General features: G+C 40.8%; 1 protein-coding gene across 1 annotated transcript; it reads left to right on the top strand.

Moving 5' to 3' along the window:
* The first annotated feature begins 17,085 nt into the window (after positions 1-17,085).
* Positions 17,086-18,060, top strand: LOC128069184 (E3 ubiquitin-protein ligase RNF113A-like). Its single transcript, XM_052662464.1, has one exon. The coding sequence runs from the start codon at positions 17,086-17,088 to the stop codon at positions 18,058-18,060; it is 975 nt and encodes a 324-aa protein (XP_052518424.1).
* Positions 18,061-27,529: the final 9,469 nt, after the last annotated feature.

Raw genomic sequence — 27,529 nt, 5'->3', positions numbered from 1 at the left:
AAATTCTCTCTGGGCTCCCAGCGTCGGGATGGGTATCATTTGATGCCTGTCGGCTGTGCAGCTTAAAGGGCAAATCCCCTGGGGAAGGGATGGTCTGGGACTCTATTTGAAAATCAGGTCATGTGCAGCTGCCTATAAGCCAGACATTTCAAGGAATGGAACTTTCTAGGACTCAGCCATAGCAATCAAAAATAGAATAGCTTCATCTTCCCCAGGAGCCTATTTCCACTGTTTTCTTGCAAAAAAAAAAAAGAAAAAGAAAAAAAGGCTGAAAGAGATTTTTGAATGGAACCAGAGAGAATGAAAAGGAGGAATCAGAGCAAAGTAGGAAATTGCTCTGGGCCTAAGGCTCCAGAGAAGGTCAGGAGATGAGCCTGGTAGACCTTTAAAGGCAACGACCCCCAGAGCACAATCTCAGCTGGCTTAGAGGAGCCAGTTTGCAGACTGCTTACGTCACACAAAATGTGAAGTTTTAATTTTCTTTCTCTGCAAACTGCCAGTGTTGTTTTTTTTTTTAACTGGAGGATAATTGCTTTACAGTGTCGTGCTGGTTTCTGCCACACAACAACGTGAATCAGCTGTGAGTACACACTCATCCTCTCCCTCTTAAACCTCCCTCCCAACTCCCACCCTATAAACTGCCAATTTTTAATTGCTTTCACTCTAAGCAGTTTTATTGCTTCACTGAAGCAGTTTTTATCTGTAGGTGATTATGTGCACAGAAGTAACATTTTACATTTTTTTCTCTGTTTTTCACTTTTTTCCTAGTAAGTAGAGTAACAGTCTAGCCTGCTGCTTGGGGAATTAGGTCACCTGTACCAGGTGCTGCTTGTCACCTTTCTTCTCTGACTTACTCCTCTCAGAGCTTTTCAGTCCCTTACTTGATTGTTATTTTTTTCACCTTTTCCACATGCTTTTTTTCACACCTCATTTGGTGCCAGTCCGTGCTGTTCCTTTCTAAAACTAGTGTCTCTTTTGTACTAGATTCTAATCTCCAAATGAATGAGCCCCCAGAATCAACCTCTATCCTTTACTCCCTCCCCTCCCTTCTTTCTCTCTCCTCCCTCCCTCTCACTCTCTCTCCATCCTCTCTGTCTCTCTTTTCTCAAATTGGTAAACAACATGTAGGAGAGATAAAGTTTAAAGAAATAAGTAGAAGAGTCAGTACATCAGCCAGTCTTGTCAACATCCACCCAATATCTGGACTGGTAACTGGAGTGGTCTCTCTGGGGACATATTAACAAAATCAGAGGGAAAGCTAATTTTTAAGCAACTGTGCTTGTAAATGAATCAAATGAAGCCTAAATCTGCTTTGCTGCAGTTGTTTCTGTTTCTCTTGGTGTGTTTTCAGAAGCGATAACATTTTGAATGGCCCATTGTTAACCCTAAGGATGAAATCTTAACCCAACCTCACAGATCCATCTGGTGAGCTCTACTCTGTCCTTCCAAGCTCAGTCCATGTCAAAACTTCCTTGTGGTTTTCTCTGACTCCTTCTCCCCAGTTAGAAGTAATAGCAACTTCGTCTGTACCCTGGAGCTCTAAAGTACATCTTGGACAGTAGTGATTTTCACATGTCAGCCTAGCTGCTGTCTTTGTGTCTGTGACTACCTGGCAAGCGAGGATGGACGGTTGTCATTGGTTTGCTTTGTTTTTTCATCTTTATATGTCTAGCACAGGGCTGGTACAGAAAAAACACTCAGTAAATATTGAATCAAAGAAATTACAATCACCACATGGCCCTTGGCCCTCAGTCCACTAGAGTTTATTTCCACAAGGACACAGAATGCACCCGTCTCATTCACTGCTGTATCCTCAGCACCTAACATAGTACCTGGAGATACAGTAAATGATCACGTGATCAAAAATAGCTTTGATCATCTTCCAAGTCTCTATCTTCCTGGAACCTGAAGCAGGGATCATGTTTTAAGCCCCTTCCTCCTCTATCTACAGTGATACTAATGATAATGGAAATCTCTGATATTTGCACTAAACCCTCTAGTTCACAGAGCCTGGCCCTTTAACTATCCTGTCAGATCTGTGTTTTCAATGTCCTTTGAAAGTAGTGGTTGAAGAAAAATGGTGATAATCTCTTGAACTCACTGTTTTGCTAGACAGATCAATCAGCTGACAAGTTCCTGCTGCCTGGGAGAGAGGAGGTGCATGGGTATTTGATGAATGAACAAGTTAATGAAGTGTTTATTTCATGATTTGAATATACAGCTCTGCATTACACGTCCTGGGAAATATCTTAAAAAAAAAAAAGTATAAGATACAGAATTTGGCAAAATAGGCTCACTTGACTTTCGGCCACCCTGTTTATGTCCTGCCCTTCTACACAATGGGCTTCCCAGGTGGCTCAGAGGTGAAGTATGCCTGGCAATGCAGAAGATGGTCAGGGAAGATTCCTTGGAGAAGGAAATGGCAACCCACTCCAGTATTCTTGCCTGGGAAATCCCACGGACAGGGGAATCTGGCGGACTACAGTCCGTGGAGTCGCAAAGAGTCGGATGTGACTGAGCGACTAAATAACAACAACAACTTCTATGCAATAGTGTCTTTCTTACAGCTCTCATCTACTTGGACATTCGTGCTCTCTGTTGCAAGTCCTACTAGTCATGTAGAGAACAGATCCAAGAAGTCATTTATTCTTTAGTGTAAATTAGTGCCAAAAGCTCCCACCACTGGTTGAATTCTGCTTCTCAGTTATCAAGGTAGGGTCAAGCACTGAACAGTAAGTCTATAAATTTGTAGAATGTGACAGAAATAGGAGGGATGGCAGAGGACCCAAAGGTGGGCATTATCGGTGGAACAGTTTGCAATGTATATTAAGCTAGCAGGGCCTTCTTTGCTCCCATTGAACTCTAACCAGCTACCCTTCCTTCACCTAATCCATGCCACACCCCATGCTTTCTATAGAACTGCATGATTTAAAATAAATGCTCTTTGTTAGAAACCATTGAGTTTGAGGACAGGCTTATTAGGCCAGCTATCTGGCAATAATAGGTGACTCTCATAGCATCACACGAGTGACTCAAGAGAGTTGTCTGGGGAGTGGGGAGAGTGTGGATGAAGTAGGGGAAGCTGAACGGGTGGCTTAGAATTGTACCCCACTTTTTAATGAGTTTGCTTTACAGAATTTTGTTGTTTTCTGTCGAACATCAACAAGAATCAGCCATAGTGACCCCACTTTTATCTTCTTTCCTTATCAGGCTCTGAAGAAGTGTGTCTGCAGCAAAAATATTTTCAAGCCAGTGTGCTATTTGATTTCTAATGATTTTTTTACAGATTGGAGTTTCTAGGATTCTCTGAAAACTCTCAAGTTCTTATTTTAGATCTCACTGAAGATAAGTGTGAATCTCAGACATAAATATTATAAGGACGTTCACCCATCCCTCCCTACTGGATCTTTCCTGAACTGTAGAGGTTTTGCTTGCTCAGTAGAGCCCCTGCATGTCATATAAATGGGAAGAATATGAATTTGGAACTTCTTTTGGCTCCTTCTTGGTATTTGTTGGTGGTGCTGTCTGACCACCCATATCATCTACTTTTAACACCCAGGGAGATGTTTTCCAGAAGCAGGCTCAGTTTTCCTTGGAAAATGCTTTAGTGCAGAGATCTCTGCAGTGGGCATTTGTCATTATTTGGCTACCCAGCATCTAATCGCATTCCTTTTTAAAAAATGACTTTATTGGGACTTCCTTGGAGGTCCTGTGATTAAGTCTTTGTGCTTCCACTGCAGGGGCCACAGGTTCGATCCCTGATTGGGAAACTGATTCCAACACATGGCATGCAGCCAAAAAAAAAAAAAAAAAAATTCTTGAACTGAATAAAAATGAAAACATATCAACTTTAAAAAAAATTATATGGGAAAAGTAACAAAACTTAAAAAAATGACTAGATATAATTTATATACAAAAAAGTCACATGTTTAATGTATACAGTTTGATGACTTTGGATATGAGCATACACCCATGATACTATCCCCATAATCAAGGTAATAAACATATTCTTAACTTTCAAAAGTTTCCTTGTGTTCCCTCATACTTTTTTGTGGTAAGAATGCCTAATGTGAGATGTGCCTTCTTAATGTTGCTATGGACATCCCTGGTGGCTCAGCCTGCAATGCAGGAGACCCATATTTGATACCTGGATTGGGAAGATCCCTCAGAGCAGGGAATGGTTACCCAGTCTAGTGTTCTTGCCTGGAGAATTCCATGGACAGAGGAATCTGGCAGGATACAGTCCTTGGGGTTGCAAACGTTGCCCAGAAGTTCTCTAGAACTTATTCATCTTGCATAATTAAAACTTTATATCCATTGAACACCAACTCCCCATCTTAAGTTCCTGGCAACCACCATTCCACTCTCTGCTTTTAGAAGGTTGACTGTAAGTTTGACTTTTTATATTAGTGGAATCCTATGGTATTTGTCTTTCTGGGATTGGCTTACTTAGCTTATCATTTGTCCCAATTTTATCATGTTGTTGTAAATGGTAAGGTTTCTTTCTTTTTTAAGCTGAATAACATTCTTTTGTGTGTATATGCCACCTTTTCTTTATCAGTTCATCTGTTTTTGGACAGTTTGTGTTGTTTGCATATCTTGGTTATCGTAAATAATGTTCCATTGAACATGGGAAAGTAGATTCCTCTTCAGGATCCTGATTTCAATTTTCTGAGTAAATACGGAGAAGTGAAATTGCTAAACATGGTAGTTCTATTTTTATTTTTTTGAGGAACCTCCATAGTGTTTTCCATAGGAGCTATATTATTTTACACTCCCATCTACAGTGTACAAGTGTTCTGATTTCTGTACATTCTTGCCAATATTTATCCTTTTTTTAAAATAGCTATCCTGAAATGGCAACCCACTCCAGTGTTCTTGCCTGGAGAATCCCAGGGACAGGGGAGCCTGGTGGGTTGCCATCCATGGGGTCGCACAGAGTCGGACACGCCTGAAGCGACTTAGCAGCAGCAGCAAGTAGGGTGTAAGGGGATATCTCATTGTGGTTTTGATCTGCATCTTCCTGTTGATTCGTGATGCTGAGCACTTTTTCATGTACCTGGTGGCCATTCATATGTCTTCTTTGGAGAAATATCTATTTCCTTTGCCCATGTTTTAATCAGGTAATTTTTTTTCCTTCTTACCTTCTTATAGATAAGAAGGCCTCACTTCTTATTTCTTCTCTGGATACTTCCCTTTCATATATAGTCTTCATAGAACAGAGTAGCTTTTAATTCAGAATCCCCAAATGCCAGATTTCATTCTCTATCTCATGTGCAAAAGAACAGACCTGTGATTTTCATTTGACCATTTGATCAAACACCTTCTCATCATCTCTACCTATTAATAATATCTAGCTAACGAACTCCCCTTTTTTCTAATACAGCCAGAATCTGTTTTTATTGCTGCAATAAAAAATCCCAGTGATATTCTCTGCGGATTCACTTTCCGTCTGCCTCTCCCTCTGTAGATTCCTCTGTGAAGACAGTGGTGTATGTGTCAAATGTCTGCAGGGAAGGACACAGGCCAAGGAGTCTTGAGTGAAACATCATGTTAAGAGAGTCTCAAACCTCAGTTTCTCTCTGAGGGCCTTTGGAATAAGAATGAATGGATTTGCTCTTTAGTAAGTAGTTAGCTGAATCCCTATAATCGCTATAAACTGTGATTGGGAAATCTGGAATAGGACTGTGTACTTTCTGCCTTCCTCTTTCAGGGCTCTCCATTGGTTTCTAATTTTTAGCATGTCTGAGTTATCTGAAATATTGTTCAAACATAAGATTCCTGGACATCTTTCCCTACCATATACCCCAAGATTCTGGTTCAATAGGAGAGTCTGATGAAGATGGTCTCAGAACCATACTCTGAAAAAATCTGGAAGCCAGCCTGAGGATAAAGCCATTACACAAAGAAGGAAAAATTAGAGAAATTCAGAGAAAAATGAAGTTAGAGCCCCCATCAAGCTGTGCCTGAAGCTTGCTTGAGCTACTATAGTTGTAATGTATTTCTCTTTGGGAAAGAGAATACATTCCTTGTAGTATGTATGCCAAAATTAAAATTGGTTTTCTCTTACTTGTAACTGAATGCACCCCAACTGATATAAAAATACTTTCATTTCAGACATCATATGATTGGATAGTCATCACCACCCCATGAAGAAGGTTGTAGTTTTGTTCCTATTTTATGGATGATGACCTCAGCTTAAAAAGCTGGAATCTTTGCTTAATTTAAAGCAGTTAGAGACAGATGCATGGAGGTGAATCTTATCAAGGCAGAGGGACCCTCTGTTAAGGAAAATTAAAAATTTTCCCCTATTCTTACTGGATTCATGTTTCACCACCTTCTTTTAAGTCTTTTCTGAAAATTGGACTCACACTGATATTCATTATGTAAACAGATTCAGTGCTACAGACATAGAATTTAATTATTTTTAAATAGTTTGTTTCAATATTTCTTTTATTTTCTCCAGCTCTACTAGAGAGTAGTGTTCTCCAGTACCACACAAAATACTGGGTTGGTCAAATTCCCAGGTGGTGTTAGTGGTAGAGAACCCACCTGCCAATGCAGGAGATGTAAGAGATGCTGGTCCGATCCCTGGGTTGGGAAGATACCTGGAAGAGGACATGTGACCCACTCCAGTGTTCTTGTCTGGAGAATCCCATGGACAGAGGAGCTTAGTGGGCTATAGTCCATAGGGTTACAAAGAGCTGGACACGACAAAATCAACTTCACACACACACACACACCAACATTTGTAATATCTTAAGGAAAAACCCAAACAAACTTTTTGGATAACCCAATATTCTGGACAACAAGTGATATTTTCCGGAAAAAAAGTTAAGAATGGGGAAAAGGAAAGAAAATAAATGCTGAGTGGGCACAAATCCTTTGTATGAATGGCACAGATTTACATTCTGATGGATGGTAGTACCACAGCTCATACATCTGTATATTTATTTTATGGTTTTAAGATATTTAAGTGATTTAATTCATGATCTTTCATTGTTTCCTTTTTGTTGCCACCTTTCAAATGCCTGAGGTTACTGCCATGATGAAAGTCATTATATATTTGGTTTGTAATATATAGAAGAGCTTAGAGAACTGTAAAGCAACTATGCGAATAGCAGATACTTTTCTTGCTACTTTGGTTGTCAGAATGGAGACACTAGCGAGTATGTTAGGATCGTGTGATTCTCTGAACAGTTGAGTTCCTCAGTAACTAGACCGAGTCATAAAGGATAAACTTTATGAGCTTCCCTGGTGGCTTGGTGGTAAAGAATCTGCCTGCCAGTGCAGGAGACACAAATTTGATCCATGATCTAGGAAGATCCCTTGGAGAAGGAAGTGGCAAGCGATTCCAGTATTCCTGGAAAATCCCCATGGACAGAGAGCCTGGTGGGCTACAGTCCATGAGTTCACAAAGAGTTGGACATGACTTAGCAACTGAACAACAGCAAACCTTAAGGGTTCCAAGAAAAAACTCAGCCCAGCTCTTATTAGACAATCTAACCGCAGGCTTTTCTGAAACAGGTGACTCTGGCTTTTTTGTAACAGCTTAATGTGTATGATGACTTGCAGTTCGTAAACTGTTTGAGAAGAGTCTTAGAGCAATGGATGCTGAAATTTTGTAGATTTTGAGCCTGCGGTCAGGCCCCTAAGAGAGTGGTATGTCTAGGGTAGCCTGAGAACTGACATAACCAAGATTCCTAATAGCATAGGTATTCAAGATCTAAACCCTAAATCTTTATTTCTTTCTGAACTTCCTAATTATCATAAGACATAAGATAAAATCTGCAGTTTTATAATTATTTCATGTTTTTATATGTCTTAGCTTATTTGATCCTTCCAACCTCCTTTGAGACAGGTAAGGATTATTAGCTTTGCAGATGAGGAAACTGAACCCCAGAAAGGATAAAGGACTTGCCGAAGATCAAATAAGGAGTGTCAAGTCCAGGTTTTTTTATTCCAAGTCCAATACTCTTTCTACAATAGCATGGCATATACATTTGGAAATTTATGGGGACCACAAAATATCAGTTTCACTTTAGACTCTAGGAAAGGACTTAGACATCTGTGTTAAAAAGCACTTAGAATCAATTAGTAAGATAGGAATAGAATCTTCATCCTTAGAGAGTTTTACAAATCATAAGACTCTCCAGCCTAATCCATACAGAGGCTACAGGAAGAGCTAAATGACTTAAAGGCTCCTTCAGCTCTTAAATTTGAGAATCCATATTTCAAGGGCAGATCATCATTCCAAGAGTTTTGATTACACTGTTAAGAATAACTTACCCGTATTAAAGCATCTGTTTCTGACAACTGGCAGGTTTTACTAACAATCAGGTCCACTTTTGAACCATGACTATAGAAGGAACAAATGTTCTCATGCAGTCCATCTTATCTTGGAAAAAGAGAGTAATACCGACCAAATGAATTCATGCTGGCTCTGTAGAAAGTGTGTGATCCCCTCCAAGCAATTTCAAGGGAAAAGGCCATCCAATATTAAACTGAGGAATTTGGTTTGCAGATGAAGTCATTCATCTTGTGGCCACTAACCACAGTTATCCAACTGATAACCGTGCCTCTCTTTGAATTCGAGTAGGTTTGATTTAAATCACTAGTTTTCCTACAAAGAGCACAGTTTTGTTTTTTGTTGTATAATCCTATATAACAGTCCTTGCAAGTTCGATAGTTATACCATGCATTTCCTTACAAAAGCATAATACATTTAAGGCAGTAATTTTGATATCCCATTTTTGTAGCATATTAGAAAACAGAAGGATAATCTTTTAACAAGCAGAGCTAATTGTAGCAGATGGATTTGAAGTTACTGGAGAAGATGGTGAATCATCTTCAAAGTGGAGATATGAGGGTTATTTTGTATTGTGTTTGCATAGTGAAACTATTACCAATATACATTATCTTTGAATACATACTTGTATTTTGGATGTTTTTTCTTAATCAGCATATGTAATTATTTTAACACAACAAGCACGTTTATTTTAAAATGTAATTACTAGGTTTTCATTTAATTTCATTTCTTTACATATAGCTAGATTTGTACCAAAGAGAATATGAAGCAAAATGTTAACCCTGCTCACTCACTCAGTGGTGTCCAACTCTTTGTGACCCCACGGACTGTAGCCCGCCAGGCTCCTCCTCTGTCTGTGGACTTTACCAGGCAAGAATACTGGAGTGGGTTGCCATTTCCTACTCCAGGGGATTTCCTGACCCAGGGATTGAACCTGCATCTCTAGCATCTCCTGCACTGGCAGGCAGATTCTTTACTACTGAGCCACCTGGGAAACTCCATAAAACAGAATTCTGTCTTTTAATTTAAAAGATTTTTAAATGCACATAATTTCAGATTAACAAAAGAAATTTAAAATATTATCAGCTAACTTCACTCTCTTCTTATTGTTTATATACAATTTGAAAGTAAAACTGAGTCTTTCCACTTTTCAATTCCCAAATGAATTCCCCCCCCCTTTTTTTTAATGAGTTCACTTTCATTTATACAAAAAACTTTTCCAGGAGCTACTCAGGCTAGTTCAGCCTCCATGTTCAAAAAGGTACACATATTTCCCTGAGAAAGAAATAGTAACCAAATGTAAAAGTAACAATTTAAGGAAAATCCAGCTTGAATGGACATGAATAATTTCCAGCTAAGGTGTTTTCTGGGCTTCCTGGTGGCCTAGTGGTAAAGAATCTGCTTTCCAATGCAGGAGACACAAGTGCCATCCCTGGGTCAGGAAGATCCCCTGGAGTAGGAAATGGCTACCCACTTCAGTATTCTTGCCTGGAAAGTTCTGTGAACAGAGGAGCCTGGTGGGCTACACTTCATGGAGTCACAAAGAGTTGGACATGACTGAGCAACTCAACACACATACACAGGTGTTTTCTATATTCTATATATACCACCTCACTAATTACTGTCTGGAGTATCCAGTCTTTGGGTCCAACTGTACTTTCTGAAATTTGAAAAAAAATTTTTATTGCAATAGAGTTGATTTACAATGTTGTGTTATTTCAAGTGTATACAAAGTGAATCAGTTATACATATATACATATACTCTCTTTTTAAAGATTCTTTTCCCATAATAGTCCATTGCAGAGTATGGAGTATAGTTACCGGTGCTATACAGTATGTTCTTACTAGTTATCTATTTTCTATATAGCAGTGTGTATACGTCAGTCCCAATCTCCCAATTTATCCTTTAGCAACCATAAGTTTGTTTTCTACATCTGTGACTCTACTTCTATTTTGTAAATAAGTTCATTTGTACTCCTTTTTGAGTCTATGTATAAGTGATAGTGTATGGTATTCGTCTTTCTGTTTCTGATTTACTCTGCTCAGTATCACAATCTCTAGGTCCATCCATGTTGCTGCAAATGACAGTCTCTTGTTCTTTTTAATGGCTGAGTAATATTCCACATGAAACTGGATTGAATACTGGATTTGTCTGGGTCAGCAGTGATGGTAGAAATCTTTCTGAACTGCTATTAAACGTTAGAATCTCATGCAATAATCTCTAATGAACCAGGAAGCTTCCATGACTCCTTCTATTCCTTGGTGCTTTTTTCTCTATACACTTACCAGCCACTATTTATTTGCTGAGTGATTTAACCATGGCACAGTGATTTATCACAACTGACATTATTTGCAGAATAACTGTTGGATGCCCAGGTGAATTCTTCTCATCAGTTAAGGCTTAGTAGTCTTGTTGACTGGACAAATAAGGACTATTGTCATTACCATGACTATTGTTATTCAATCAGGTATTGGGATTTGACAAGAAAAACTGGATTATAGATTCTTGGCTTGATGGGTTCTACTCAGAAACTTTTCCTTAACATCATCTTAATACACAATGGGACATTTTTATCTGCTGTGGCTCCGTTAGAACTCTGATTTCTATATTTGAATGAGTTATACTGATCTCTATCATCATTAGATGATTTTTTTAGCATGAGAATGAATGTGGAAGGGCTAAACTAATTATAATTTTCACCCGTGATGAGGACAAAAGTGAACTATCAGCTGTTGTAATCAGATTGTGTGTTACTTGACTTGTTCAGAGATGGTAGGTACTATGAAATTAATGTTTGGCAATAATAAGAGTTACCAGTTATGCTGCAGCTTTTAGGTCCCAGGCGCTTCCCATACACTGTCTTAGATAATCCTCCCAAGACTCCTGTGTTCCCAAAATATCCATTTTACAGAATGCTTGTACCCTTCCCCATCCTTCCAACCTCCCAGCCCCTGATAAACACCTGTTAACTTTTTGTTTCTATGAGTTCGACTTTTTTCCTTTGCTTAATGCCATGTTTAGACGCAAGTCAGTGTACATTTCGAGCAGTCGATGCTGAGATATTTAGCACTGCACTGCCCTCTTGTGCTTTTGACCACATTTACAGCATCAAGGCAATTAAAATCTCACTGCCTTCTTTGCACTCAATCTTCCCTCTAGCACTTCAACAGTTGAGTTTGCCCGCTTGTTTTAAATTTAAATGAAGGTTTATGAAGGCTCTTGGCAGAGAATGGTGTCTTTGTCCACACTGGAATCCTGAACACTTCCTCCCCTGCACTCAAGATTTTCTCCTCTTCATTGCTCTCTCTTAATACTAAATTGTATAAAAGAGGTAAAAAGACCCCAAAGCGGACAGTTTCCAAGAGCTCAAATGTTCGAAAGAGAAACTGCAATATCTAATCTATTGAGCTGCAAAGTTGTGTGTGTTCCAGTATTTCATTTTTATAATTAGTCAATTATGAATTCCCAGTTATAAATAATCGATGTTATCAGATCTGAGAGGAAACACATTTGACCAACGGTCAAACCAGTGAAAAACCTAATTCAAGGCATCCTAAAAATGACTTTAAACAGAAAGAAAAAAAAACTCTGAGAAATTTAAACTGATAAAAATGCTGACATGTAAAAAGACTCCCGAAGTAAACCAAAATAACCATTAAAAAATAATAATAACTGAGAAACTTGCTTTCCTCAAACTATTATTTTGACCTAATTGTCCTCTGAGCCAGTTTGATTTCAACCAAACTGGTTTCTTCCAAATCATATTTTGAGAACTTGTTTCTAATTTGCCTTTGGCCAAATCCCATGCTACCCACACAAGCCAATCAATATAAGGAATTTAATCATCCAAATGAGGGCTTTTTAACTTTTTACCTAGAAAGGTATGAATTCAATTTGTCCTCCCTTATATATCCTGCTTGATTTTTTAGTGTTTTCATAACCATGTAATTTAATCCTCACAAAAAGCTAGGAGATTATTTCTGTTTTACATGGGAGGAAATGAAGTTTCAGTGAGGTTAAAGGATTTGTCCAAGGCCACATGGTTCGCTAGTGGACAAGTTAGAGACCCCAGATCTTTTAGGTTCTGTGTGTGCATGCTCAGTTGCATCCAACTCTCTGCAACCCCATGGACTGTAGCCCACCAGGCTCCTCGTCCATGGGATTTTCCAGGCATGAATACTGGAGTGGGTTGCTGTTTCCTTCTTTAGGCTATATACTGGGGCCAATTCCATCACAATCGTGGCAAGAATGTAGACCCTGCCTTGCCCTTAGGGATGGAGCCTATAACAGAGTTTAGGAACTTATACACTCAGTTTCAATGTACTAACCAGGTGTTCACAGAATGTTGCTGTGGAATCTGAGGGAACTGAGCTTGTTTTTAGGGTAGAGTTGATATATCTATCAGTCAATTTCTGTGTGTGTATGTGTGTTTAGCTCCTATGATATGACAATATAGAAAAACACACAAGGATTTTTGACCAGGGCTACCAAGTGTGTAATGTTCTCAAACATTCCGCTCTCCAAGTTGTGCAATATGATCAAGGAAAGCCAACCCACATTTGTTTGTTCATTCATTCAGGAAATATCTATTTAGCATCTGTGCTGTGTCAGGTACCATCCTAGGTGTTGGGGATATAACAGTGAGCAAAACAAAGTCCTACTTCATAGACTGTTCATTCTAGCAAGTCAGTAAGTAGTATACAGCAGAGTAGGTATTTGAGGGATAAATCAGATGGCTTTTCATAGTGACCACGGCCAACACTCAGGAAAAGGAGAAGTCACTGAAAGTTCAAGGAAGTATGTTGCTGTTACATGGAACCACAAGTGACTGAGGTCAAACTTTTTAACGTGTGTTATACCAGAGGATATTTGTGTCATTTGGGGGAATATCAGTTTTATGATAAGAGTAAGACTAGAAATGGATTCGGATCTTGATTCCTGTCTTTATTTGTATGATCTGAGGTGTGTTACTCAGCGGTTTTTACTGTTTTCTCATCTGTAAAATGGAAATAATATTAGTACCTATCGTATCTCTACCTCATAGAGCTACTATGAAAACTAAAAGGATAGATAAGATATAGAAAATTTAGCACAGTAACTAACACTAATCAAGAAATTAAATATAACTGCTGTGTCAGCCAGGATGCTTTCTGTTGCAGGTGATAGAAATAAAAAAGTTACTGGTCCACATAGTTATATCAAACAATGCCTTTGGACCCAATCATTCTGTCTATTATTTCAGCTGTGTTCCCAAGAACAAGTAATATCTGAATAAAAATTCATAAATATCGAGCTCTTAAATATGACACGGTTCCAAGCAATTTGTACGGATTGTATTACGTAATCTTTATAACACTCAATAAGGTAGGTGATATAACCATCTCATTTTACAAGTGAGGAAACTGGGACACAGGGAGGTTAATAGCTGGAAAGAGCAAAAACTGTTTTACTTTAGAACCTTTGCACTTAACCATTACACAGAATCCTTCTGAAGAAATTAATAGGTGAAGAGGATAGAGTTTCAAATAAGAAAAAGTAAAGTATTATAGATAATTTTGACTTCTCATGTGACTAATAAATTCAATGAAAAATTGTGGGCTCATTTATCTTGGCACCCAAAGCATCTAACCAGCGTGCACACAGAAAGCAACTAATAAATATTTCACAACTGAACTGATTCAGCATTAGCAATCTTCTTTACTCTCTGCTTTCTCCTTAAGTATTTTAGCTTTGCATTTGCTAACTACTCACCTTGATCAAAAGTATTAGCCAACAAGCTTAGGCACATAGTTATTTCATTTTAAAAAACTCGAAAAGAACTAATAGTAAACACCGCTATACTGAGATCAGAAAGGACTTTCTAACACTGAAGTGGGTCCCTGGAAAAGAAAAATTTCCACCTTCTCTGGCGCCCTCTTGTGCTTTGTCATGGAAACTAATCCAAAGTGCTGATGCTTCCAGGAGTTGAGCAGTGGAACAATCTTAAAAAACTCAACACACACACTCTTAGAGATTAAACTCTTTTCCGCCCATCTTTCCATGTTACACTAATCAGTGCTTGTGTCAGGAATTGTAAAATATTGTGTAACTGGTTTTACCTAACCAGGTAGGCTGTAATTTATCTACTGCTACTGCTAAGTCACTTCAGTCGTGTCCGAGTGTGTGCGACCCCATAGATGGCAGCCCACTAGGCTTCCCCGTCCCTGGGATTCTCCAGGCAAGAACACTGGAGTGGGTTGCCATTTCCCTCTCCAATGCATGAAAGTGAAAAGTGAAAGTGAAGTCGCTCAGTTGTGTCCGACTCCTAGCGACACTATGGACTGCAGCCTACCAGGCTCCTCCGTCCATGGGATTTTCCAGGCAACAGTACCGGAGTGGGTTGCCATTGCCTTCTCCAGTAATTTACCTAACCAGTTTGAATTTCCTCCAGCTCTTATTCCTAGAGATTCATACAACCTGTAAAATGAACTTATGTGTTTTTTGGAAGCATGTGTGACTTGTTATCTGGCAGGACTGCCTTCTCTCTCTCTCATCCTTGGGTTAAGGCTCTGATTTCCTTAAAAAAATTTAAAGCTGCAGGAAGCTGTCTTTGGAAGAGGGCAGTCCATCTACTTGTCCTTAAAGGGCCCCCTGAGGTAGTGCTGCTTATTCATCAAAGTCTTGCAGTTTTCACTGGTTCACTGGTACTACTTTTCAAGTCCCCCTTTCATGTCCCCCTGCATCACTGGACTCTGACATGTGAGCACTGGAAAGCAATAGAGGCTCAGGAGGTAAAAATGCAAGTGATAGATTCTACATTGCCTTAAACGAGCTGTCCTGCCCCAGCAGTTGGCTAAATAGGCTCAGATGTTTCAGATTATTAAACTTTAGCTGGAACCTGTATTATATTTCCATGAAACTGAATAATGATGATATGAAAATTATTAATAATAATGACTGAATTTTATTTAGTGCTTAATAGTTAAGCAATAAACACTAAATGCATTGCTGCATGTTTTAAGGCAGCGTCTTGCTTCATTTTCACAAGTCTCCTAGGAAGTAAGTAGTGTTATAATTGTCATTCACAGATAAGAAAACTGAGATGCAGAGAAGTTACATAATTTGAGAGACACCATAGCTTTGAGAGAATCTGTCTGCTATAATTGTCTGAGCCACAAGACTACAGTTCCAATGATGGCTCTACTACTTTCTAACTGTGTGACTTTCGGTTATTTGCTTAATCTCTCTGTGCCTCAGTTTCCTTGTGTATAATAACTCGTGCTTCAGAAGCATATTGCAGGTATTAAATGAGCTAATGGTCCTTAGCATATCGTTAAGTGCTATAAAAGTACTTTTACAAAAGGAAGTGAAGCCTAGGTTGGTTCCGACCACTATATATTCTCAATATGATGAAGATTATGCTTTTTCTCTTAATGGATATTGTTATGAAATGGATCCTAATAACATGTCTAGGCAAGGTGAATTTCTTCTGGGTGCAGCACAATCATCAAAGGATCTTTAAAAACTACTGATCCCAATTCAATAGGTCTAGGGCAAAGCCCAGGCATCTTTATTTTTCTGAAGTTTTAAGAGATACTCATCTATAGCCAAAACTACAAGTCACTGCTGTAGTACTTAGATGTTGACAAAGATCTTTTCCATAATAAGGTAATATTTATTCAGGGGTTACTATATGCTATATACTGAGCGCTTTATTTGGATCATCTCATTTTAATCCTCCAACAAAAGCTTCATGAGTTAGCTAACTACTGTCATCCACACTTTACAGATGGGAAAACCAAGGAAAAGAAGGTAAGGAACTTGCCCAGGGTCATTTTCATAGCTGGTGGCAGAGTGGGGATTTTAAACCCAGTGGACCAATACCATGGCCTGTACATTTAGCTAGCAGCTTAGACTACCTTCCCATATAGGGTCTAATTTGAACTTTGAATAAATCTTTCACATAAAAAAATAAAAACAAACTTGCACATAAGCCTGTGCAGTAAGCTGGTTTTGCTATTATTCATAGTTTATAACTGCAGAGACTAAAACTAAAGACTGGACCAAATATACACAGCTAGTCAGTGTACAAGCTGAGGCTTACACCTGGGTCTTATAACTTGAAATCCTATTCTCTTTCTCTATTGTCACAGAGAACTTCAAATAAACCAAAGTATTAGTTGCTCAGTCATGTCTGACTTTTTGAACAGTAGCCTGCCAGGCACCTCTGTCCATGGAATTCTCCAGGCAAGAATACTGGAGTAGGTTGCCCTTTCCTTCTCCCAAATAAACCAAGGTAGATAGTTCTTCTATAAGATCTTTCATATGCTTTACCCTCTCTTTCCTACAATGACTGCTTTGATCCATGCCATCATCCCCTCTGGCAAGAGCTTCAACCAAAAGCCCTCTTCTATCTTTATCTCTTTTCTGCGCACTACTTCTAGTTTCTTCATCTACTAAATGCAGAGCTTATCAATCTTTAGATTAAAATTTGGCTAACATCTGTTTTGTCTGCCATTTGCAGTAGGTTGAACGGTGGCTCAAAAAATATATATATATATACATACCCTAGCCCCTGGGACCTGTGAGCGTGACCTTATTGGGAGGCGGGGGGTGTCTTTTAAAATGTAGCTAAGGAGTGGCGCGCGCACGCTCCCGCGCACCCCTTGCTCCCACAGTCCTCTTTGCGTAACCTGTTTTGCATCCACCTCGTGGCGGAGCGCAGGAGTGCAGTGACGCGCAGAAGCCCCGCGCCACCCAGCAGGCCTCAACAGTTTCAGAGCTCGCGACTCTTAAAATGGCAGAGCAGCTTTCCCCGGGAAAGACGACGGACCAGGTGTGCACCTTTCTTTTTAGAAAGACTGGACGCAAGGGGGGTGCAGGCCGTAGAAAACGCGGGATCCGCGACCAAGAGTCCGGAGGCGGAGGCGGCGGCGGCAGCGGCAGCAGCGGTGACGAAGGCAACAGGGTGGTTCGTCCGGAAAAGAAGCGAGCGATCCACACTCCGATGGTCCAGAAGACCCAGGGCGGTGGTAAACAGAAGGGAGCTTCCGGGGACCGGAGTAGCGAGGAGGAAGTAGAGGAGCCCGAGAGTCTCGGCGTGGTCTATAAGTCCACTCGTTCGGCGAAACCCGTTGGGCCGGAGGACATGGGGGCAACCGCTGTGTACGAGCTAGACACGGAGAAGGAGCGTGATGCACAAGCCATCTTTGAGCGCAGCCAGAAGATCCGGGAGGAGTTGAGAGGCAAGGAAGATGATAAGATCTACCGGGGAATGAATAATTATCAGAAATACATGAGGCCTAAAGACGTGTCTGCGGGTAGTGATTCCTCCGGAATGGCGAGGAAGGGCCCCATTCGAGCTCCCGAGCATCTGCGTGCCACCGTGCGCTGGGATTACCAGCCCGACATTTGTAAGGACTACAAAGAGACCGGCTTTTGCGGCTTCGGAGACAGTTGCAAATTCCTCCATGACCGCTCAGATTACAAGCACGGGTGGCAGGTCCAACGCGAGCTCGACGAAGGTCGCTATGGCGTCGACGAGGATGAAAACTATGAAGTGGCAAGGGATGAGGAGGAACTACCATTCAAGTGTTTCATCTGTCGCCAGACCTTCCAAAACCCTGTGGTCACCAAATGCAGGCATTATTTCTGCGAGGGCTGTGCGCTTCAGCATTTCCGCACCACCTCACGCTGCTACGTCTGTGACCAGCAGACCAACGGAGTCTTCAATCCAGCGAAAGAATTGATCGCCAAACTGAAGAAGCGTTGAGCTGCAGAAGAGGGCGGTGCTTCTAATTTCTCAGAAGACCCCGATAAGGGTCCAATTCCCATTACTTAATTTTCCCATTATTCTCAAATCTCGAAATGTTTTGTTGTTTTGGAAAAAAAAAAAATAAGTGTAGCTAAGTTACAGACCTCTAGGTGAGATCATTCTGTATTTTTCAGGGTTGGCCCTAAATCCAGCCTTAAGTATCCTTGTAAGGCAGAAGAGAAGGCCATGTGAAGACAGAGGCAAAGACTGGTGTCCCCAGCCATAAGCCAAGGGATCCCTGAAGAAACCAGAAGCTGGAAGAAGCAAAGCGCCTCTAGAAGGAACATGACCCCACCAACACCTTGATTTCAGACTTCTAGCCTTCAGAACTGTGACAGAATACACTGGTGTTGTTATAAGCCACTCAGTGTGAATTTGTAATGGCAGCTGTTGGGAACTAATATACCATTTCTTTACCTCTTCTTGACTTTGAGGGTTCATGACATCTCTGGCTTCCCTGCTCATTTGGCTCTGTGCCTCAAATAAACCCTCAGCCTTTCTGGGACTCCTTCACTGTCTTCTGTGTGGGACCCTCGGGTCCTTTATGTGCTCTCCCTTATGTTGCTTCTTTGTTGGAAAGAAGACATGCCATGGCAACAGAAGTTCCCCCTCAGAAGGGAACTGACTTTTCGGTAACATGGGGAAGGAGATGAACTCTGTAGGGACAGATGGTGTGTAAGCAGAGCACCATTTGCCCATGAGTTCCTTTCTATGTTTTCTCCTTTCTTAAAAAAATAAATAAATTATTGTTTGTTTACTTTTGGCTGGATCTTCCTTGCTGCACGTGGGCTATTCTCTAGTTGTGGGGGCCGCTCTTCTCATTGTGGTGGTGTCTCTTGTTGCAGAGCGTGGGCTCTAGGCGTGCTGGCTCAGTAGCTGTGCTGCATGGGTTTAGTTGCCTGCAGCATGTGGGGTCTTCTCGGACCAGTGATCGAAACTGTGTCCCTTGCCTTGGTAGAAGGATTCTTTACCACTAGACCATCAGGGAATCCCTCCCCCACCACCCCTTTTAATCCCTCCCGGTATTGTTTCCATTAAAGAGCACATCTGAGCGTTACTACCTGCACAATTTATACCTCATTTTTGGGTACCATCTGCAAAGTAAGAATGTTTGACAAGTTGACTCTTTCCTCTCCTTTGGGGTCACATAGAAGGTGAAATATCATACAAAAGTTTTTCATGAGTACCAGCTAACTGTCAACTACAAATTGGCACTTACCAAGAGCATTGCCAGTAACTGAACAACAAAGGCATTTGCCATCTGCCTCTGTGGAGACTGAACCCCATGCTGCTCTAGCTGTTGACCTTCAGCAACCCCTGAGGGAGTTCGGGATGGAGTGAGGCACTCTGTGCTCCAGGGAATCTGGTGGGACAGGTCTTTAGATAGTTGCATGTTTTTAGGAACAGATTTTATGATCTCAAACCTTGCATCTAAAGAAGCACTAACTCCCTTCATGGTGACATCAGATCCTCGTGACTAACAAAAAGCCTTTTGTAAAATGAATGTTCATGGTATCGAACTCCCCCTTCACCAAAACCTTATAGACTTTCCCCCACTGCCACTTTGGAGCGGTCTCTCAGAGCTATCTGAGATGCTGCCTCCTGGGCTGCAGTCCTCATTTTGCCCCAAATAAAACTTAACTCACAACTCTCAAGTTGCACGTTTTTTTTTAGTCAATGTAAGTATTAAAGACTACCCCAAGAACCAGGACTATATCAGTGAGATAGATGTGGTGCCTGAACTCACAGGGTAGTCTTCCTGGGTTGATGAATACCATGCTTATCTACTTGGACTTGCCCAAGGTCACATAAGCTCTTAAGTGGCTAAGATTCACATCTGATTTCAAAGTTCACGCTTTCCACCACATCATGCCTGTTAACCAGTGTTCTGGCACGACCAGGGCTTCCTTGGTGGCTCAGAAGTTAAAACGTCTGCCTGCAATGCTGGAGGCCTGGATTCGATCCCTGGGTCGGGAAGATTTCCTGGAGAAGGAAATGGCAACCCACTCCAGTATTCTTGCCTGGAGAACCCCATGGACGCAGGAGCCTGGTGGGCTACAGTCCAGTTCAGTTCAGTCGCTCAGTCGTGTCTGACTGTGACCCCATGAATCGCAGCATGCCAGGCCTCCCTGTCCATCACCAACTCCCGGATTTCACTCAGATTCATGTCCATCGAGTCAGTGATGCCATCCAGCCATCTCATTCTCTGTCGTCCCCTTCTCCTCCTGCCCCCCATCCCTCCCAGCATCAGAGTCTTTTCCAATGAGTCAATTCTTCGCATCAGGTGGCCAAAGTACTGGAGTTTCAGCTTTAGCTTCATTCCTTCCAAAGAAATCCCAGGGCTGATCTCCTTCAGAATGGACTGGTTGGATCTCCTTGCAGTCCAAGGAACTCTCAAGAGTCTTCTCCAACACCACAGTTCAAAAGCATCAATTCTTTGGCGCTCAGCCTTCTTCACAGTCCAACTCTCACATCCATACATGACTACTGGAAAAACCATAGCCTTGACTAGACGGACCTTAGTCGGCAAAGTAATGTCTCTGCTTTTGAATATGTTATCTAGGTTGGTCATAACTTTTCTTCCAAGGAGTAAGCATCTTTTAATTTCATGGCTGCAGTCACCATCTGCAGTGATTTTGGGGCCCCCCAAAATAAAGTCTGACACTGTTTCCACTGTTTCCCCATCTATTTCCCATGAAGTGATGGGACCAGATGCCATGATCTTCGTTTTCTGAATGTTGAGCTTTAAGCCAACTTTTTCACTCTCCTCTTTCACTTTCATCCAGAGGCTTTTTAGCTCCTCTTCACTTTCTGCCATAAGGGTGGTGTCATCTGCATATCTGAGGTTATTGATATTTCTCCTGGCAATCTTGATTCCAGCTTGTGTTTCTTCCAGTCCAGCATTTCTCATGATGTACTCTGCATATAAGTTAAATAAGCAGGGTGACAATATACAGCCTTGATGTACTCCTCTTCCTATTTGGAACCCGTCTGTTGTTCCATGTCCAGTGCTAACTGTTGCTTCCTGACCTGCATACAGATTTCTCAAGAGGCAGATCAGGTGGTCTGGTATTCCCATCTCTTTCAGAATTTTCCACAGTTGATTGTGATCCACACAGTCAAAGGCTTTGGCATAGTCAATAAAGCAGAAATAGATGTTTTTCTGGAACTCTCTTGCTTTTTCCATGATCCAGCAGATGTTGGCAATTTGATCTCTGGTTCCTCTGCCTTTTCTAAAACCAGCTTGAACATTAGGAAGTTCACGGTTCACGTACTGCTGAAGCAGAATTTTGAGCATTACTTTACTAGCATGTGAGATGAGTGCAATCGTGTGGTAGTTTGAGCATTCTTTGGCATTGCCTTTCTTTGGGATTGGAATGAAAACGGACCTTTTCCAGTCCTGTGGCCACTGCTGAGTTTTCCAAATTTGCTGGCATATTGAGTGCAGCACTTTCACAGCATCATCTTTCAGGATTTGAAATAGCTCAACTGGAATTCCATCACCTCTACTAGCTTTGTTCGTAGTGATGCTTTCTAAGGCCCACTTGACTTCACATTCCAGGATGTCTGGCTCTAGGTGAGTGATCACACCATCGTGATTATCTTGGTCGTGAAGATCCTTTTTGTACAGTTCTTCTGTGTATTCTTGCCACCTCTTTCTTAATATCTTCTGCTTCTGTTAGGTCCAGACCATTTCTGTCCTTTATTGAGCCCCATCTTTGCATGAAATATTCCCTTGGTATCTCTAATTTTCCTGAAGAGATCTCTAGACTTTCCCATTCTGTTCTTTTCCTCTATTTCTTTGCACTGATTGCTGAAGAAGGCTTTCTTATCTCTTCTTGCTATTCTCTGGAACTCTGCATTCAGATGCTTATATCTTTCCTTTTCTCCTTTGCTTTTCGCTTCTCTTCTTTTCACAGCTATTTGTAAGGCCTCCCCAGACAGCCATTTTGCTTTTTTGCATTTCTTTTCCATGGGGATGGTCTTGATCCCTGTCTCCTGTACAATGTCACGAACCTCATTCCATAGTTCATCAGGCACTCTATCTATCAAATCTAGGCCCTTAAATCTATTTCTCACTTCCACGGTATAATCATAAGGGATTTGATTTAGGTCATACCTGAATGGTCTAGCAGTTTTCCCTACTTTCTTCAATTTAAGTCCGTGGGGTCGCAAAGAGTCGGACATGACTGAGCGACTTCACTTCACTTCTGGCAGGAAAACGTAGTTATTCAAATGGGACAGTGGAGGAGAATTTAATAAGAGAAGATTTATAAGAGTGTGGGGAGGGTTAAGGAAAATCCACAGGGAATGGTTCTGTGCCCCAGTGCTAACAATAGCTGGGTCTGAAGAGGTGTGGCAGGGAGGTGGTTACAGGAACTTGGAGAGCGTGTCTGTAGCTGTGAGGGAGATCCGAATGATGGGGTTGTGCCTCTTGGCAGAAGACCAACCCCAGTGACTCTGTAGAGAAGGATATGGGGAGATAAAGACCCTTATCTCACTCTCTTCCCCTTTTCAGATAACCAGTGCCTCCCATTGGCCAAATCCAACTAGAAACTAGAGAACAAGCCAGAATGTTACAAGCTTTAGAGGTCAGCTCTGCCGTCACAGAGAAGGGTGTAGAGGGTAGAAAGTCGGTATGAAGGGGCAAATGAGAAATGCCCAGTACACCAGTATTTCACCAACGTTTCCCATTCAGATATTACCTTCTTGAATTCATCATATTCCATGTATCCTATATATTCATCTATTCTCAATATTTTTAAAATGTCCTCACTTTTAAATACCTGATTAGATGTATTAATAGGTAACAAAGAGTCAAACATGACTCAGAGACTGAACAACAACTAATGAATGTATTACTAGTAATTCAGGTAATATGTGGCTACCTTAAATAGAAGAAAACCATTAAAAATATAATGAAAAGAAATCATTTCCCCAAATTTAAAAATTAAAATTAATAATTATAAATGATTGTTTATCTTTTGAGGTCAGGTACCATCTGGCCCTGCCTGCTTATCCTGTCCCCACCCCTGCTCCAGGTGTTTATGCTTCCATTTCAGCCATATTGATTTTTGGCCCCTCAAAACCAGCCATTCTCTCACCCACCACAGTGCTTTTGCATAGGTTATTCTTTAGCATTGGTCAATGATAGAACACTCTTAAAAATGCTAGGGGACTGAATAATACAACACATACAGGACAATCAGCTAAAAACAAGAGAAATTATGCTTTCCTGAAGACTATTCTAGAATTGCACTGGAATCACTAAACATTTGGTCATTGATCTGGGTGTCCAAGGTCTTGTCCTGGCATCAGACTTTAATTCTATGATCTTACATAAAATATTTAATGGAAATGTGACTCAGTTTTTATCTATAAAATGAAACAAAAATTAGCATGGAAGCAGGAAACATGTGGGTACATATGCCAGCATCTCTTCACTTCTACAACTTCCAAAAGGGGAAAAAAATTACCTTCAAGAACATGGTAAATATACCAAATCAGCACCTAAATTGCTGAATACAGTTCATGCCTATATTTGTTCTGTGACAAGAATATAGCAAAATTTTCTTCTAAACACCTAACCTTTACCAAATCTAAATTCTTTGTGCCCCACCAGATATCTTAATAGTGCTACACTTATTTATAGCTCTCCTTTGCAAAAAAGTCATCCAGCATACATATTTATGAATAAATGGGATTATAAATGGGGAAGAAGTATGGTCACCTTGAATACTGTTTAAACCCATTCTTCTTTCTTTTTTAATAGTGACCTCTATTTTCTAGCTACAGCAATCAGAGAAGAAAAGAAATGAAAGGAATCCAAATTGCTGCTTTCCTTGAGGTGGTACTTTCAGACATGAGGAGCTGACCTCATCTAGGCTTCATTCCTCTGTCTACACTGATGGTCAGGATGGTCTTCTCAGTTCTTCTCACTCAGAACTAAGGAGATGCAGTTGACTAAGAAGGGACTTTTGCTTATGATTTGGCCTTTTCTACTGGACTTAAATCTCAGAGGATGCACTGATATCTTGAATAATCCACTCTCTTCATCCCTGCCCCTGGCTCTGTGCCCTGAATAAAACTGGTTCCACAGTCTAAGTGCCTTCTGACCAATTAGTACCAGCAGGAGATCAAGGGAGGGGGGAGAGGATTCCCTGTGGGATTCCCTTATGGGACCTAAGGTCTCACAAGCTGCACCAAAAAGGTGAAAGGGAGTGAGGTTGGGCTATTATACCCTCAATTCCTTCTCTGTGCCGTTGCTCCAAATTCACTGTGTCCTATAAGACAGCCCTCTCTGTCTCAGTTTTGATGAACTGATCCCCTCTTCTCTTTTGCTCTTTGAAACATCATCCATTTAGTACCCTTGCCTTCAATTACCCATTTTGAGTGCCATGTCTTTCCCATCTTGAACCTTGACTAAAATAGGGGGTGATAGGCTGGACCTGCCCACCGCCTTTGAGTCACCTTGTGAGGTCTGAGTCAGGCCAACAAGAAGGAGAGAGGAGCCAAGGGAGGAAGAGGGACTGAATCTTGGCCTCACTGGCTGACCGCCTGACTTCAGTGATGCCCAAGGCTTTCACACACAGAATTGGTTTTTTTTTATTATTATGTAATCCAGTATATATTTTTTTCTTTGCTCAAAACATCTTGAGCTGATGTTCAATAGCTTGAAACAGAAGTCTTAATGAAGATGTTACTAAAAATATAGCTCTAAAGTGAAGACACCTGGATCCCTGATGGTAAAGACTCTACATCTGACTTAAATGCAAAACTACCTTCTAGTTCCATTCTGCTTGAGGCCTGATCCTACAGCTGATTCTGTTTTCAGATTTCTCTGAAATTCTGTCTCCCATACACACTACGTGGGTATTACAATATTCATTGTCTTTAGTTAGCATGAGTGAGTCTCTGTTTCTTGGAGGAAAGTGAACATCATAAAACAGTTTCCATTCTACACATAAGAAAATGGATGCCAAGACAAATGAAGAAACTTCATCTAAGTCAAAGGTTATGTCAAACGTGGACTTGGCAGGCAGGTCTTCTGGCCCAGGGCCTTTCCATGCTACCCCAGCTTTCTTGTGTTCCCTTTATCTCCCTCCCTTATGCTTTTCCCTTCCTATTTGCTCTGAAATTTTGTGGCCCTATTGCCTTAGTAGTCTAGGTTGTGTCATCTTATCTAAGGGCATTGATGCTCACCAACTGTCACAGAAGAAAAGTCACGGGCTTATCTTTTTCTGAGTTTCCATCCCTTGTCACTCATTTGCATTTGGCATGTGCTACCCTATGAAATGGCAACCCACTCCAGTGTTCTTGCCTGGAGAATCCCAAGGACGGGGGAGCCTGGTGGGCTGCCATCTATGGGGTTGCACAGAGTCAGACACGACTGAAGCGACTTAGCAGCAGCAGCAGCACCCTATGAAAGTTTGGGAGATGTTGGATAATGTTAGCTTGTACTTTTCTTTAGCTCCCCAAGTATTCATAACTTACATCTCAGGTGAGAGTACATTTATCTTGTATCGGATTCATCCTGGAAAAGTCTATAGTACCTAGAACAGTATTTAGCTCACATTAGAGAATCAGTATCCAGTATCCAGTGAGTATCCATTGACATGATTGACTCAAAGCATCTTATATTAGGCAAAATGCTGATGAAGCTGCTGTGACACATTATAGTGGCTCCAACATGACAGAAGTTGGCCTATCCCACAGCCCGGAAGTGGGCGAACAGTCCAGGGTAGTAGGCAGGTAGCTCTTTTCTATGAATTGATGCAGGGACTCAGCGTCCAACTTCTTACTCTGCCATTCTGCTTATGGTTAGAGCTGGCTCACTCATACCACATTCACATCTTGGCATAAGGAAAGGAGAAAAGCAAAGGGAAGGGAAAGCAGGTAGTTTTCTTATTAAAATGTGATTTGAGTGCACACATATTATCTCTGCTTGCAGCTAATTGGCTAAAACATTGTCACATGTTCAAACAGACGTGCAAGTGATGTTGGGAAATATAGAATATAAATGGTCAGCCATGTGGCTTGATAAAACTCAGAGCTCTATTGTTAAAGACAAGAAAGACCATGTAATATCCAGTGAAATGACTAAATTTTTAAAAGAGCGGGTGGGAGAAATCCTTGGTCATTTCTGTCCTAGGTGTTTACCTAAGACTAATACAAACCTGTGTCCACAGAAAGACAAGCAGGTAAATGTTCATGGGAGTCTTAGTCATAATAGCCAAAAACAGGAAACAGACCAAATGTTCATCAACAGAATGTTTAAACGTGTCATGGGCTATTCATCCAATGGACTATTACTTAGCAATAAAAAAGGAACAAAACTGCTGATATGTGAAGCAACCAAGGTCGATTTACCCATTTAGCATAGCAGGCATAATGCCCAGGCCCATGAAAATGTTTTCTTTTAAAATCAGAAGGAAAAAATGAACTTTTAGATTGATGAAAATGTTTTATTACATAATTATATTTGTCATTATAGCAACACAGTCATAGGAGATAAATTTTATTTTTTATGAAGGAAGAGGCTCATTGAAGTGCATAGGATCCATGAAAGTCATAACACAGACCTACAAACAATAGAGATGAATCTTAAAAACATTATGCTGAGCAAAAAACTTGAGATACAAAAGAGTATGTGCTATATGATTATATTTAATGAAGTCCTATAACAGACAAAACTAACCTACTGACAGATTAGAAAATGGTTGCCTTTGGGATGGAAGGGATTGAAGGCACTTTCTGGGGTGAAAGAAATGTTCTGTATCTTGTTTCTAGTGGTAGTTGTGAAGATGAACACACAATTGTCTAAAAGCATGGAATAGAACCTTTTCCACCCATGCATTTTATTCTATGTATCCATGCTGAAGAATTGATGCTTTTGAACTGTGGTGTTGGAGAAGACTCTTGATAGTCCCTTGGACTGCAAGGAGATCCAACCAGTCCATCCTAAAGGATATCAGTCCTGAATATTCATTGGAAAGACTGATGCTAAAGCTGAAACTCCAGTACTTTGGCCACCCGATGTGAGGAGCTGAGTCATTGGAAAAGACCCTGATGCTGGGAAAGATTGAAGGCAGGAGGAGAAGGGGATGACAGAGGATGAGATGGTTAGATGGCATCACCAACTCGATGGACATAAGTTTGAGCATGCTCAGGGAGTTGGTGATGGACAGGGAAGCCTGGCATGCTGTAGTCCGTGGGGTTGCAAAGAGTCAGACACAACTGAGCAACTGAACTTAACTGATTTTATTGTATATTAATTATGACACAATTTTAAAAAAAAGAGAATTAACACTACAATGCTAATCATTTCTGCAACAGATTTGATTAATGAATTCTTGAGGCAGTGTTAGCTGGCATGGTTTCAAGTTGCCTTTTAGCAGAAAAGCTCTAGGAACTCTAATAGAAGAAT

This window comes from Budorcas taxicolor, chromosome 25, assembly GCF_023091745.1.
Source record: "Budorcas taxicolor isolate Tak-1 chromosome 25, Takin1.1, whole genome shotgun sequence".
NCBI lineage: Eukaryota > Metazoa > Chordata > Mammalia > Artiodactyla > Bovidae > Budorcas > Budorcas taxicolor.
Note: the sequence above shows the minus strand (reverse complement) of the source record. Positions and strands in the feature narration are given on the sequence as shown.